The sequence below is a fragment of the Megachile rotundata genome, chromosome 8 (assembly GCF_050947335.1).
Source record: "Megachile rotundata isolate GNS110a chromosome 8, iyMegRotu1, whole genome shotgun sequence".
NCBI classification, from domain to species: domain Eukaryota; kingdom Metazoa; phylum Arthropoda; class Insecta; order Hymenoptera; family Megachilidae; genus Megachile; species Megachile rotundata.
The window spans coordinates 17,144,508-17,158,282 of NC_134990.1; the positions used below are offsets into that span (position 1 = coordinate 17,144,508).

The 13,775-nt window shown below is 43.7% G+C and overlaps 1 protein-coding gene and 1 long non-coding RNA gene across 6 annotated transcripts in view; one reads left to right on the forward strand and one right to left on the reverse strand.

Moving 5' to 3' along the window:
- LOC143264967 (uncharacterized) overlaps positions 1-13,775 on the forward strand; it is a 54,550-nt gene that overhangs the window by 18,888 nt on the left and 21,887 nt on the right. The gene's annotated exons all lie outside the window — the stretch shown is intronic.
- LOC100881964 (ubiquitin carboxyl-terminal hydrolase 48) overlaps positions 1-13,775 on the reverse strand; it is a 43,458-nt gene that overhangs the window by 2,782 nt on the left and 26,901 nt on the right. For all 4 annotated transcript variants that reach the window (XM_003702830.3, XM_012283978.2, XM_076534263.1 and 1 more), the window contains one exon: positions 1,839-1,923. In XM_003702830.3, the coding sequence (XP_003702878.1) occupies positions 1,839-1,923 (85 nt within the window). The remainder of the gene's footprint in view (positions 1-1,838; positions 1,924-13,775) is intronic.

The window sequence follows — 13,775 nt, forward strand, 5'->3', positions numbered from 1 at the left end:
GCTCGAGGCCCGTTTGAAACGACATAATAATCAGCCGGCAACGAAAGATTGCGAGGAACACTCGCTCCACCGACCACGGAGAGGAACACCTCTTTTCTACCTAACTTATACTTATTATTGCATTATCTCCTTTGTCCTAGAACGACTCCAAGACTCGGGGAGGGAAGGAAAAATATAACAAGAAAACGTAAAGTAAGGAAAGGTAGCGTAACAAGTTGAAATAAAATTACTGAAAAAAGAAACCGCTGAAGGACTCCCATATTTTAATATATTTATCTCGCAAAAAATGTTTTGGATTTTCTATGCACTCGGGTCATGTCTCGTGTTTCATGTCTCTGCGAACAGGTGCATCCTCTACTATCCTCCTCTCCTTATTCCCGCGTCTTCTTTGCGTTCTTGCGACGCTTAAGCACGCGGCCAACGATCAAGATAATGTCTTCATCTCTCGCTTTCCGCGAGCAGTAGATTGCTCGCGCCGCGGATCCTGCTTCTTATCTGTACCGTGCTTTTTCGCGATAATAGCGCGTGTAATTCTAACGGTTAACAAAAAGAACCTTTTATTTCTCCAAAGAGGAAGAAATTAATACGGCTTCTCTTCCAAAGGGTTTCCCCAGTCCGAACGATTATCTACAAATTTGTTGCTCTCCTTCGGAAATGTCGAAATACACCGTAAACTGGATTTGACAGCTTCGGAGGCAATTGGAAAGTAATAAACGTTGCTAATTTTGGGTACAACCACCGTTTCTGACATGTTGGCCTCGCGGAAGGGGTGGGCTGTTTCTCATGAATGCGCCGCGGAGTTTCGTGAGCTCCTTAATGAACCGAGTTCGCGAAAACCATTAATAACCGAAAGCCAAGAGTCCGGAAAGAGAGAAGACTGTGGCAGGAATAGGGACGAAAGCTTTCCGACCCCTGGGGAACATCCAGAAGCGTTCGCGGAAAATACTTTTATTCGAAGAAAAAAGATCTAAATTTGACAATGTGTTATTTTGCGTAACAAACCTGACTCGTTCGAGAATCTAAGATCAGAATCGTCTGTGATAAAATAACGAAACAAAGGATGGGTACAATAACAGCAACAAACGGAAGGGATGAGAAGTTCGAAAAGAAGAAATCAGAGTAAGGAGGAAGTGGTCGAAGGGGGTGTCTGGCAGTCCTAATGCGACGTATCAATATACGTGGGTGCCAGTGATGGGCCAATATCGCATAAGTGGCCCGATTCACCGTCATTTGTTACGTTTTGTTCGGTCTAAGTAATTTAAGAGTCACCCTTTGCTTGCCACCCTCTTCAACCACGGTAAAGGACACCGGGGTAGGGGTCGTAGAAGGAGAATCTCCTCGAAGCAGCAGAGAGAAAGAGGGTGGTCGTACTTTGCCTCCATTCTTCGGTAAATCGAGGCATATTTGTCAGATTTTTGTTCGAGAACAAAACCTCGACGACCTTTCCTCGAAGAAAAGGGGTGGGGGGTTGGTTTGGACCGTCGACGAGGGTTTGGGAGTTAAGTGGATTGGTTTCGTCGGAGATCGGCGCGAACGTCTGAACGCGTTCAACTTAATTCGAACCATCCTGCCAGCTACTTGATTTCACGACTTCCGGACCTCGAAAGGGGAAGCCTGTCTTCCGTTTCAATGGCTGCTATTCTTTCACGATCGAATCGCGAAAGATCTTTGCCCTCCAGAAATCGCTTATTTAACCCTATCTGTACGATTGCCTTCGTTGGAAACTTTCGTACATCGATCTCGTAGCATTTGAGAAAGTCAGCAAATTGCAAATTAGGTAATTAAAGAAAATAATATGACGGAGGAAACACATTGAGAAATATATAATTTTCACTCACCCTTGAAACCCTTTTCCGGGCAACTAGATTCGGGGTTGTTCGCGTCCGCCGTCACGTCTGCCTCGTTTTCAATTGGCGTATCGATCTGAAATCAAATAAACACCCTTATTCATACATATTCATCCGACCTGTTATTATTTTAAACGTTCTTAGTTTACACGAACTTGTTTTTCGAGTAAACGAAGACTGATTCGGATACGAGTAACTGTTTCTATGCACGATATGAACCGAAATCTTCAAATTTATTATACTTTGAAAGCACTTTCGTGAAAGGGGGAAGAAGGGACGAAAAGCGACGATGGATTTTAGTGATGCACATAAAGGACACGTGTGAACAGCTGCCGACGTTCGTACGAGCGTCTTCCCACGCGTCTTCGTGGATCACACGTGGGATCCCAAAGTGTTCCACATGGAACACGAGCCACGTGGATCACGATTCGTTCATTTTGTCCAGGAAACTGTCCTACGTACCAAACGTTTGCAAAACGAATCATTTATTTGCTTTTCGAGCTGCGCGACACTCATCGCTTCGATTTTATTAAGCTTTAGAGGAACAAAAAGTATGAAACTATTTCACAAGGTATCGCAAATTAATACCCACGATATGTCAAACTGAAGCTAAGGATTGAATGAAAGTGATTAAAGAAAATTTGGATTTCAAAATATACGGAGCCTGATTCGACGAGAAAAAAGTAACGACTGAGTTTCGCGTAGGTGTAATTATGCTTCTGGAACCCCTTTTTCCCACAGAACTAAATATAGCAAGTGTCATCCGATGGTCTGGACACACATGTCCCGTGTAGTCACATCTGGTCGCTGTTTCCTGCTAGCCGTCGCATCTTCTGCAATATGATTTATTTTCCAGAGAACGAATCCCACAGATTCATCCGCGCGTTAGACCAAACACAGTCAGTGACCAAAACTAAAAGAAACATTAGGTACATGCCCTCGCAGATGAGTCTTCGAACTTCTAACCGGAGTAAAAAATCTCAGTGAGTTATCGAGAGATAACCTTCTGCTTCTCCAAACAAAATAAAACACTTCTCGATTCTCTGAATACAAGGAACAAAAGTTTTGAGTCAGAAGAAAATCGTTCGACGAGTCATCTTCTACTTCAAGGATCAGTAGATGATTCCCCGAATCTCCGAACAGACGAGTCGTAGAACGTTCCACATGTTAATCATCGAATAATAATAGTTAGATAGGTTAAGAAATTATGGTTGAACGTTCCCAGTTTCGTCAAACGCACGAAATGTTGAAAAATGATGAAGCAACAAGTTGTAAACGTATCCAGAGGGTAGCTCTTTCTAAGAAAGCAACAAGGAACATCCCAGAAGCTACAAGATCGAGGTCACCAACATCAGGAATGCACGGTGCACCGCGAATTCCCCGAAGTTTCTTTCCTCCTTTCTTTCTTTCATCTCCGAAACATTATTCTCGAGCCTAACAGCGGGCCCGTCCCAGCCCCGATGATGAGAACGGAGGAACGACGAGGTAAGAGGGGCCAGGTAAACAGCGTCTACGAGAGGCCAGTTTTGAAATGCTCGGCAATATAGTGAGTTCGTTACGAGGCTCGCCCCGACGTGGTATGGCTCATAATTGTAGAGTTGCCTTTCGAGAAACACACCTTCGGGCACCCAGTTGCTCTCGACTGACACCTATTGTCCACTGGAAAATCCTCCGATACTTTCGAACATCGATACATTTTCTATTCGATCTAACTTTCGCGCTTTGAAATCTGTAATCGATAAAACGAAGATAGATCTATCGAGTGATCGCGCTAAAGAATTAAATTCGAAGAGTGTACGGTAGCTCGTGGACGAAGAAGGAAAAATTGAACACCGATGAACGGTCAAAATATTTCCTGGCCGAGGATGAAAATTATTAGCCACAGAATGTCTTAATTCTCGGCGGTGGAACGAAGACTCGCGGTGCTCGGCTTTTAACATAAATTCTTTTTTCTTTGACGCGGGGATGCAACTTGTAAATGGTGCAACGCGAAGTGCACTCCGGTGCATAATGCAGCCGAGGCGTCGAATGGCGCTTAAGCGGTGTTTCAACCCTTGGTAAACGATTTTCTCGAGAAATTTTGTTATTTCCCAACGCTATTATTTCAGCGAATCGTGTTCGTAGGGTTCTTAAATGTATTTTTTACTTCGTTTCGAGGATACAAATATCTGCATCGATTATTCGATCCAGAGTGCCGTTCCAACATTTCTTGTTTTTGTTCAGAAATGATCAAGTGTTACAGAGTAGTGATACTCCACAATTTCCCTGTAGTTGTACGCTTTTCATCAAGAATGCGTGTCTTAAGTTATTCCCAGGCTGTCTTGAGTTATTTATCTCTCCAAGGGGTGAATCTTACCCCTTCCTCTGACCGCGTCTTAATACGAACCGCGGAGAATATAAACTCACTGCTATTCCTAGTATACATTCCTTTGAAAATTACACTAACCGTATCGATTAATACATAGCTGCTCAAATAATATTCATCGTTACAAGTAGTATGCAATTGTTTTTACTATCATAGCAAAGGATTTAAATCTTCGGTGCTCCTTCACACAATCCAAACGCAGATTTCCATGAACAAATTATACAGAATGAATATAACATCGAAATAATCGAAAGAAAAAAGACGAAGCTGAAGCTGATGAAGCTGTTACGAGTTCGGAGTCAGTTTACAGGAAAGCCGAGTAAAACATTCGAGCGAAAGAGAGCGGAAAGCAGCAACGGGAAGACTTAATACAAAGGAAGTTACGTGGTGGAAGACCGCACGGTGTATAAATTCAAAGTAGATTAATATTATCCCCGTGGCTGTCGCGGCGGCAAACTTATGGCGCTAATTCGGCCGACGAATTATTACTCGGCGCTGCTTCCAGTCAGCCCCACCGTGTGTTTTGCCAAAAGCCCACGGAGGGAGGGGTGTCCTGTCGTTAATAGAAGTCGTACGTGCTCTACAGGACACGGGAGAGACGTGTCCTTGGATATTAGAACTCCCTTGATCCCAAATTCCAAACGTGTACCGCGATTAACCGAACAATTTCATATTCTATAATCTTCGATAACGGTAATAACAATTCTCGTCCGAAATAAAACAGTTCGCTCCAAACATTTAATTTTCGACATCGGTTCGTCCGCGTCGAGTCGGGTCGTTCGATAAAAATGAATTCGCATTGTCATTCTAATCTCGAGGCTACAGGGACGAAGATGCCCGAAAGGTCTTTTAAGGAAATTAAGGACGGAGAGACCCTGTATTGTCTCTCGTCTCGCGATAACTACGAGAAGAGAAGCGTAGACAACAGCTGTTTAGCATCCCCGATGAAAAAGTCAGCCCAGTAATTATTCAAATTATTTTGAAGAAGGGCCACGGTTTTCTCGGCTCGGCCACAGAGGCGGATGTCTTTATACTCCCCTATCCGGGTCTACCGGGTGTGAAGGAAGTGCACAGTGATCCTCTCATTGGTCTCCAAACGACCGACGAGAAAAAAGAAGCACAACAGCCACTTTGTGCGAGGCTCGCTCTGCTTTAACCCTCGAAAGCCGGATACAGGGGCATTCCAGACGCTTTAAAATCTAATATTAAATTAATATTTATCGATCGATCGAGCAACGTTTACTTGGTAAAATAGTACAATGAAATTCTGTTCTCCATTGTGAAGATATGCGAGAAAGGGTTATCACGTGGAAGAAACGAATCAAAGCGTTCGTAATAAATGGAAGAAAAAACAAAAGACAGGGGTGAAAGAAAGAGAAGAAAAAAGGGAAAGAGAAGCCACGAAGGTAGAGATTAGACGAAGGAGAAGGTTTTTAGACGACACCGAGATCGTGTTGTGTGCGAAGTGACTGATGAGTTTTCCGCTCGATTGGAGAACGGGTGAAGCCAACACTCGCTCATTTTTCTGTCTTCGTCGATCTCCAGACATTCACTAACGTTCGACCTAAATCTCGAGCAACTTTGATAAATTCCTAACTGCGATGCCGTCTTTTATATTTAGAAATCCTATTTGCAGATTCATTATATCGCAAAACGTAAACGTCGATTGTCATAAACTCGATGAGAAAAAGCACATAGTTCTGATTGCTCGGCAACGCGTTAAAAATATCTCGCGTTCGCGAGGTAATCAATTTAGAGAAAAGAAGCGACGCGACGATTCAACTCGTACGACTGGTACCGTGGCCTAAAGATGAGAAGATCGAGGCGAGCATGTCGAGGATCGAGACACCGGGGACTCAGAAAGGAGGCACTTTAGACACGTCGCCTATCAAGAGCCGAACCATGCTTCCGGCAAAACACAAAGGCTGCCTTCATACCAGCCACCGTCCTCCTCGTCGTCATCTTTGACGACGACCAAGTAATCGAGCCTGGCCGCACCGACTCCGCTCGCTCTTTCGAACGCCGACGAGCAACTTGTTATCATCGCGTTAAACACCACGTGTCCCTTCCAGGCTTGCTAAACTATTCCCCTCGTTTCTATAGTCTCATTGCAAATTGATCGTTTCAATTTCTTGCATTCATTGATTCAAAAGCTATCGGAATATGGTACGATCAAACTTGCAAGAACGATTAAAAGTTAAATAAATCAAGGAATATGGAAACGAGTAGAATGGTCTCAAGTTCGTCGACAAAGCGATTAGAGCGATAAACCGACTACTCGCGACAATTCAACACCCTTTGCACCCCGAAATCGAGGGCGAGGGAAACATCCTGGCAAATTGCGAGCCGTAAAAGATCGCGACCGATTCAAGTTCCGAGGAGGGTCGACGAACAAAGGCAACTTGGGAAAAGGGTAAGCGGTACAACGAAACTAAACAATGTTCGTAATTAAAACAAACACACTGTCACTATACTCGATGTTTCGCAAAAACCACGCGTTAAATCTTTTCTTCTTAATTTTATTTATTTATCCTCGATCGAAAAATAATGAAATAGCCTCGATAGAGAAGCTTGACGTAAAAAAATGAAAAACAAAAAAAGTAAAAGATAAACGTGGAAAGAGAAGGAAGACAGAGAGGTGAAAGAATAAAAGGAGAGGCAGAGGATATCAGGGTGAGAAGCAACCCTCGAGGAAACACGCAGATAGTCAGCGGTCTTAGCGTGTCGCTTAGCACCCTATCTGCCGGGATCTTCTCCGGGATTCGACCCCTCTTCAACCCCCTGCCCCTCAGGGGCTGCGTTTGTCGTGAGCATTACTCACTTTCTAGACGCCTACTTGCGAACCCCATCGTCGCAGCCGTCCCCGAGGCTCACTGACTACATTAGGGAACAAATCTTCCAGAGGTTGGCCCGGCTAGGATATTCGACGATGCGAAGGGGGTGGTCGCGATGTCACCCTTGCACTGGACCAACACTTTCCTCGAGCAGGACGCGTGTACGTGCGTGGACGAGAGAAACCGATAGGCGTGAATCCTTCCCTTAGATTTATGGGCCTCGCACTCGCGACCAGCTTTCGCTGATACTAACGGGGCTTTTACCTTCTGATGACAGATTTCCCTCCCCGATTTCGCCAAAATTTTATACAATTTTATACTGCGGGAATATTTGTAACAGACTGTTTATCGATCAGCGAGCGTTTGAATTCCATTCTACACGGTAGAATGTTTGAACTTGAACCGTAACCAGGGGGTTAAGGATTATTATACATTATACGTTTCAGTTTGTAGCTGTTGAGGTACCGTTTTCTTAACGACGAAACGAGCGTTCTCTATTCCAGTTGGCAACTAAATTTTACAAGCATCGACTGACCAGTCTGTCGTGAACGATTCTTGAAAGCATCGTAAATTTCTGCTTAGAAACAGCTCTTCCTGGTTGTTCGTTAAAACATAAATGCTCCTCGTGAATTGTATCGTCATTCATTACTGAAAACACGAAACACGACGATAGATTTTATGCTTCTGGAAATTATTTTGCATACAAGTTCGAGAGGATACCGAATGATTTGTATATCGGAATCTGGAAGGAATGCATAGGAAAATAACGATTCCAGCATTAATTTACTACCATGAGAATACAGTTCGTCTTGACAGCATATTTAAAGGATGCGTTAGATTTAAGAATGGGATAAAATCTTGAAATAATCTATAAGAGATTAACGAGATCCACGTGTCTGGTATTATCGGCACGCACCCAAGACCACTTGTTCGAAGAGAGCAACCTGTAGAGGCTGGCATACCGCACCGCTCGCACAAACGCGTACGAGAAACGAGGCAGCAGGAATTCAGGGTTAGCTTCTCGGCCAAATATAGATCGGAGTGTATGTGGGAACACGTGTACGCGACCATAAATATCTCCTTTACGTTTCGTCAGTGCAATAAGAGCGAACCGAGACCGAGCTACAGATGCGCCATGCATAATTGGACGTCAGCATTAACCCACTGACAGTGGAATTAATATTTTTCCCTTTTTCCTTCCTCCGACCAGAAAGATGCAACATCTCGTTCACCAACAATCTTATTTCGCTATCCCCACAGAATTAAAGGAATCGAGAAATGACCGCAAAATGTCCATGTTTTCTTTAGATTCGAAAAACGCTTCCACTTGGCAATTAATGGGTAATCCATCGAATTATCCGACACTCCCCGTGGAAGATATCCGCGCAAGAAAACCGTGGACGCAAGGATTCTTCTTCCACTGCAAAGATCTGGACTTTCGAACAGAGTAGACCTATCCTTTCGCGCAACTAATTCTACTATCTCAGTTTTCGATAAAAAGTAATTCAATTTTGCACGATGAACGTTTCAACGAATCGAGTCCTTGGTTCGAATACATGATCGCAACGAAGAAAAAGATACAAGATTAATCGTTGAAATCTCTGAATACAGCAAAGGTATTCACGGCGCAATTGGAATTATAGTAATTACGAAGCTCGCGAGAATCGCGGCCATTATCGATTACTCTTCTGCTAATTACGATTCTCCGAGTGAATTAAAATCTTGATAATTACAGCGTTCGTGAAAATCGAGCCGTTATTAATTGACCACTTTCGTTACCGCTACGTCGGGACATTGTAGTCGAGACCCTATGGTTTTCTTTTTGTTTCTGTTTTTTTTTTTCATCGGAACACCGGTAGCCGGAGATCGGTAGCCGGAACACCGTAATTATTATCCTTAATTGTCGAGCCTTTCGAGGATAAGATCGAAGAAAGGGTTCCGAAGGAGAAAGAGGTCCTTTCGAAGGTTGATCCTCCTGTCTGACACGGCTCCTTCTCTGTCGGCCAATCACCTGATCCTGCTTCCTTGACTCCTGGACCCTCTCAGAAATAAATCAATTAAGCCGATGCAGGCTTAAAAGGCATCGTCATCATCATTTGAGTCTGGTTCACGGTGAACATAATCGAACGGGAAAGGCGGTAAGATGGAAAGAGGAAATCTTTCGAGATGTATCGATGTATCGAGCTACGGTGGCTGTATCTCGTCTCGATTAGATCGTCTGAACATCCAGAAAAATCATCGGTATAATGGTTCTGTTAATATTTCGTATCGATGGCTGACGTGCTCTCTGTACGGATGATACGTAGTCCAAGATCTTTGCCCCGATACCTTTTAACCGAGATGACAGGGAAAGGAAATTTCAAACTGTATTGAACAGGCAAGCGTGAGGTAACCTGCTTTCGCTTTAATGTAATCGTGACGTGACGTTTAGATTTTTAGTTTTTCCCCTGATTTATACTTGCGAGATTACCGCTTTGAAAACGAGTGGATCAGTTAGAAAAACCTCGTTACCAAATGCACAAATTTTTAATAAAGAATACGACATTGTATCCCCCCATCGTCAATAACAGCCTATATTTCTGAAATAACAGAAAAATCAAACCGCTATTCTCCCCCTAGAAGCTGGCATAAAAAAGAGAGAGGGTGTAGCCCCCGTCCAAAATTCGGTTCACCATGAATTTTTCGATCGGCCAATTCCCAGCTGCGTCCAATATGAGATTCGTCCCCGGCATACGAGATTTCCTTTTTTTCTTTTTCGTCTGTTCCTCCAACGAACGGACGCGCAACCCCCTGGCCCCGATTTTTTGCCCGCCTCGTTTCGGTTGCTCGCGATTCTCGCCTTCTAGCCTAGCCTAAGTTAATATTAATGGGGATATTTATGGGCACGGGTCAACGGTGGTCACCGCTGCCAGAGTACCACTGATAAAAGGAAAATCTGAAAATGCCATGATTTATGGGACCACCTCCCCGACACCCAGTCTTCTTTCTACGCGGTATCGAACTTCCCTTAAACGCTGAATAAGTTATGTGAAGGGTGCTGCATTCTTACTTCCATCCATATATATGTTTCCTCTTGCTCTATTTATCTCTGGGTCATTTGGAACAGTTCCTCGCCGAATCGTGCGAGAAATCGACGATCAAACGGCGATTCGACTTCGTTAATCGATTATGTACCGAACGATTACTCAGTGTTTCGTGGTTGGACGCGAATTCGTATGCTCTGTCATTCGGAATTTTTCAGCGACATCCAGAAATATGTGAAATTTAACGAGACGGAATAATCATGTAAGTATGCGAACTCGAAACGACTCTGAAGCAATTCGTGCAACAATTACGTCGGAATACAGAGAAATTCCTGCAGTTGGTGCGATAACGAAAAACAAGCACAATTTGTTTTACAACGCAAAGTAAAGAAGGTCGTTGAATAATCGCTGCTGGCAAAGTGTGTTTTCCCGTAAATTGGGCGACGCTTAAGATCGTCGCTGGTAGAACGGTTTATGGTAATTTTATTGATTTCAAAGCACGACTTATCGCCTGTTATTGGCCGTATCCCGAACCCATTGAACTCGAGCGCAACGCCGCGGGCCAGAAGAATGAAATTCTCGAACGAGAGACGCTGCGAAACGACGTGGAATTTCGTTCGCGGAATTCCAGCGTGTTTCGAGACCCTCCGGGACCATTTTCTACTATTACCGTTCACTAAACGGACCATCGTAATGGCCACTTAATTAGACGTTGACAGCCGTGGATATCCTGACGGATATTTCATTTAAATTTACAGTTTCTCTTCGTCCATACAGTAGTTCGAATCCTACTAGTTGATTTTATTGCAAAATTGATCGCTATCCCGAACATCCTTCGGAAGCTTTGTTTTCGTGAAAGAAACCGTTTCAACTCATAGAAGCATAGTCGTTCGTCTTAGGATATCGATCAGGCTAGCGGAATGGTATCCAATAGCTCGTATATTGAACGATCAACAACGGTAGCGGAGCTGAACAGAGCTACCGATTCAGAATCCTGGAGCACACAATGACTGGGATGACTTGCCGCGAAACGTCTTTCGATACATTAAATACCGCCTCGTCATCGTTCGTGCAATAATTCAAGGTCGCGATTACAAAGTCAATACATGTTACCATTTATCCACACCTCGAGATCTCGATTTTCTCCCACCTTTATTTTCTCCTCTCCTCGAATCATGATCGATATTTCGCGCGATCGCAAGTTCCTTGCTTTTTTTCTACCACTTCTTATTCGTTCGATGTTTTGCTTCCATCGTTTCAGCTCTGATTTTCATCCGCTGCAACTACGTTTCTATTCATTAACGCCTTCCTTAGATATATTAATAGCCGCTCCGGTTTCAAATAATGAGTGAAACCGTGGTAAATCGTGAAGCGAGTATAGAACGCGTATCATACAGTTTGCTATAAACGTTACTATTTATTTAAAATGAAATAAATTTCCTTGCAGAAAACGAGAAGTCCAGATATGAGGCAATCCTCTGTAAAGGGTTAAATTAATCGACTAGAAATATAAGGAGAGCAACAGAGTTGGTTACGAAGTCGGTCTAGCTCGTTTCCTCCTTCCACTCATTTTTCCCCATTTTTTTGCGATTCCTCCTCACTGTGTGCCCTCTCTTCATGGCTGATCGACCGGAGTCTTTAGAGTCGGTCGGTCGGGTCTCCAACGGGCGGCAGCCGCGTTTGATGTCGTGTGACGAATGTCCGTGTTGGACGCGCTCCTCTCTTTCTCTCTTCTTCTTCCCTGTTTCCTCTCTTTACGGACATTTCTCTCTTCTTTCCGCGTCTTTTCTCTCCGTTCGACTCCCTCAGGATTCTTCCCTTTCATTCGAACGTTCTTTTTATTCTCTGCTCTCTATTCCGCATCGTCTAATTCAGCTCCCCTTTCTCTACTTCGTTTCATCTTTGATCTCGTTCTCTAATGTTATCCGTTCTCTCGTTCTTTTTTTTCTTCGTGATTTGATTGATTTAATTGGACGATCGATCGCGGCTTCGATCCCTTCGCTGAAATTCGATGAATTTCTCAGGCGATGGATCGCTAATTTAATCGAGTATACGCTGAATCTTGATCCGTTTCTCCGAGCCGATTCATCGGTAATTCGATTGAAAATTCTTCGTTCGAAATTTTCCTCGCAGAGGGAAGAAGATCTTGACCGATTCTTCGTTGACGCATAAACAGATTAATTAGCTGCGACCGAATCGGATACAATTACATTCGTATACCAATTTTACGAGAGAAGATTTCGCGAAACAATCCCGTGTCCGAGGAGCTTCTTGCCAAGGGATTGGTCCACGGTTATCCGCATAACTGCGAACAATTATCTCTCGGTTACGGATTTTTCGCTCGCGTTACAGCCACGATAGCGTGCTGTCGACCGTTAAAAAGCAGCTAGACGCTCCTTAAAAGGATTTATCACTGTCGTTACATCGACCGTCAGGGCCGATAGGTTGTTCGAACTGGCCGTTTGCTATAATTACACTCATCCCTGGTTAAGAAAATTTACCAACCTTCTTTTTACCAACGGCTTCACAAAAATCGCTCGAAAACTTTTCGATTTCTATTCGAATCCTATCGGGATCGTTAACGATTACGTTCGAGTTTTCCTTCGACTCCTCGTCTCGTTAACTTTCACTGTTCATTAGCCTGCCTTTCAAAGATGACTTTACAAACTGTCGAACCGTGACGATGGATCTGAAACGAGAATCCAGAAGTTGTCGCTCACATTTTCGCCCCTTCATTTTTCCTACCGACTAAAAGACACCTTCTTCTTCTTCTTCTTCCTCTTCTTCTTTCGAAGTTTAAATTTAAACCGCGAAACAAATACGTGCATTTCTTTCGACTAGAAAGGTTGTTGCGGCTTGGAACGGTCCGCTGCTTCGGAAACTTCTTTTCCTTCATTATTTTGCTCCGTTAGCAAGATTTTCGTATCCAGTTCCTCGTTTGTTCGCTGCGCGCTGAACTAATTTCACGCTGGAACACTATGTTAGATTTCTTTTTACTCGGTTGCACAAGTTCAGGTAAATGAGTGCTCAAAATCCTACTTTAACCAGCGACTTAGAGATCCAGAATCCGATTAGAGTTCGTACTTTTAACGCCGATAATTTGGAAATTAATGAAGCATTTGTTTTGCGGAAAGAGTTAAAAGTTTTAAGTCGGGAGCCGAATGATAGCGCATCAGGGCACAAGTGCTTCGGTAAAAATCAGTGAATTGTAAGAAAGGAATGCGAAGGAATGCGGGAATTATTCGGGCGGTCTCGCGTCCCAAACGGACGGGTAGAATTTTTCTTTCGAGCGGCGGCTAAGGCGGCGGCGACAGCTTTTAACACGACAAAAACCAGACACGTTCGTTGAATTTTTGACTGAATCTTCGATCCTCTGTCTACGGTACCAATCAATATACTTCGATGCAGTTTTTTTTTCGAGACTTTTCAAAGTTTTCGGACGAGAAACTTGCAGAAGGGTTTGTTATCGGTCAATTCGGTAGATACGGATTTTTACACGGCGAATTTCGGAGGCGTCGAGGTAATCTTCCTTCGTGTTAAGAGGCCAATTAACGCTTCTAATCTCGGAAGGCGAAGTTCTCCGCTAATCCTGAGACGAAATCGGTGGTCTTGCCGTTATCTTGGACCATTGCCTACGTTACTTATCCATTGTCTCGGGTTTTAGGGAAACGGTGGCTAGATCTTAAATCTAAATTGCCCGTGTTTG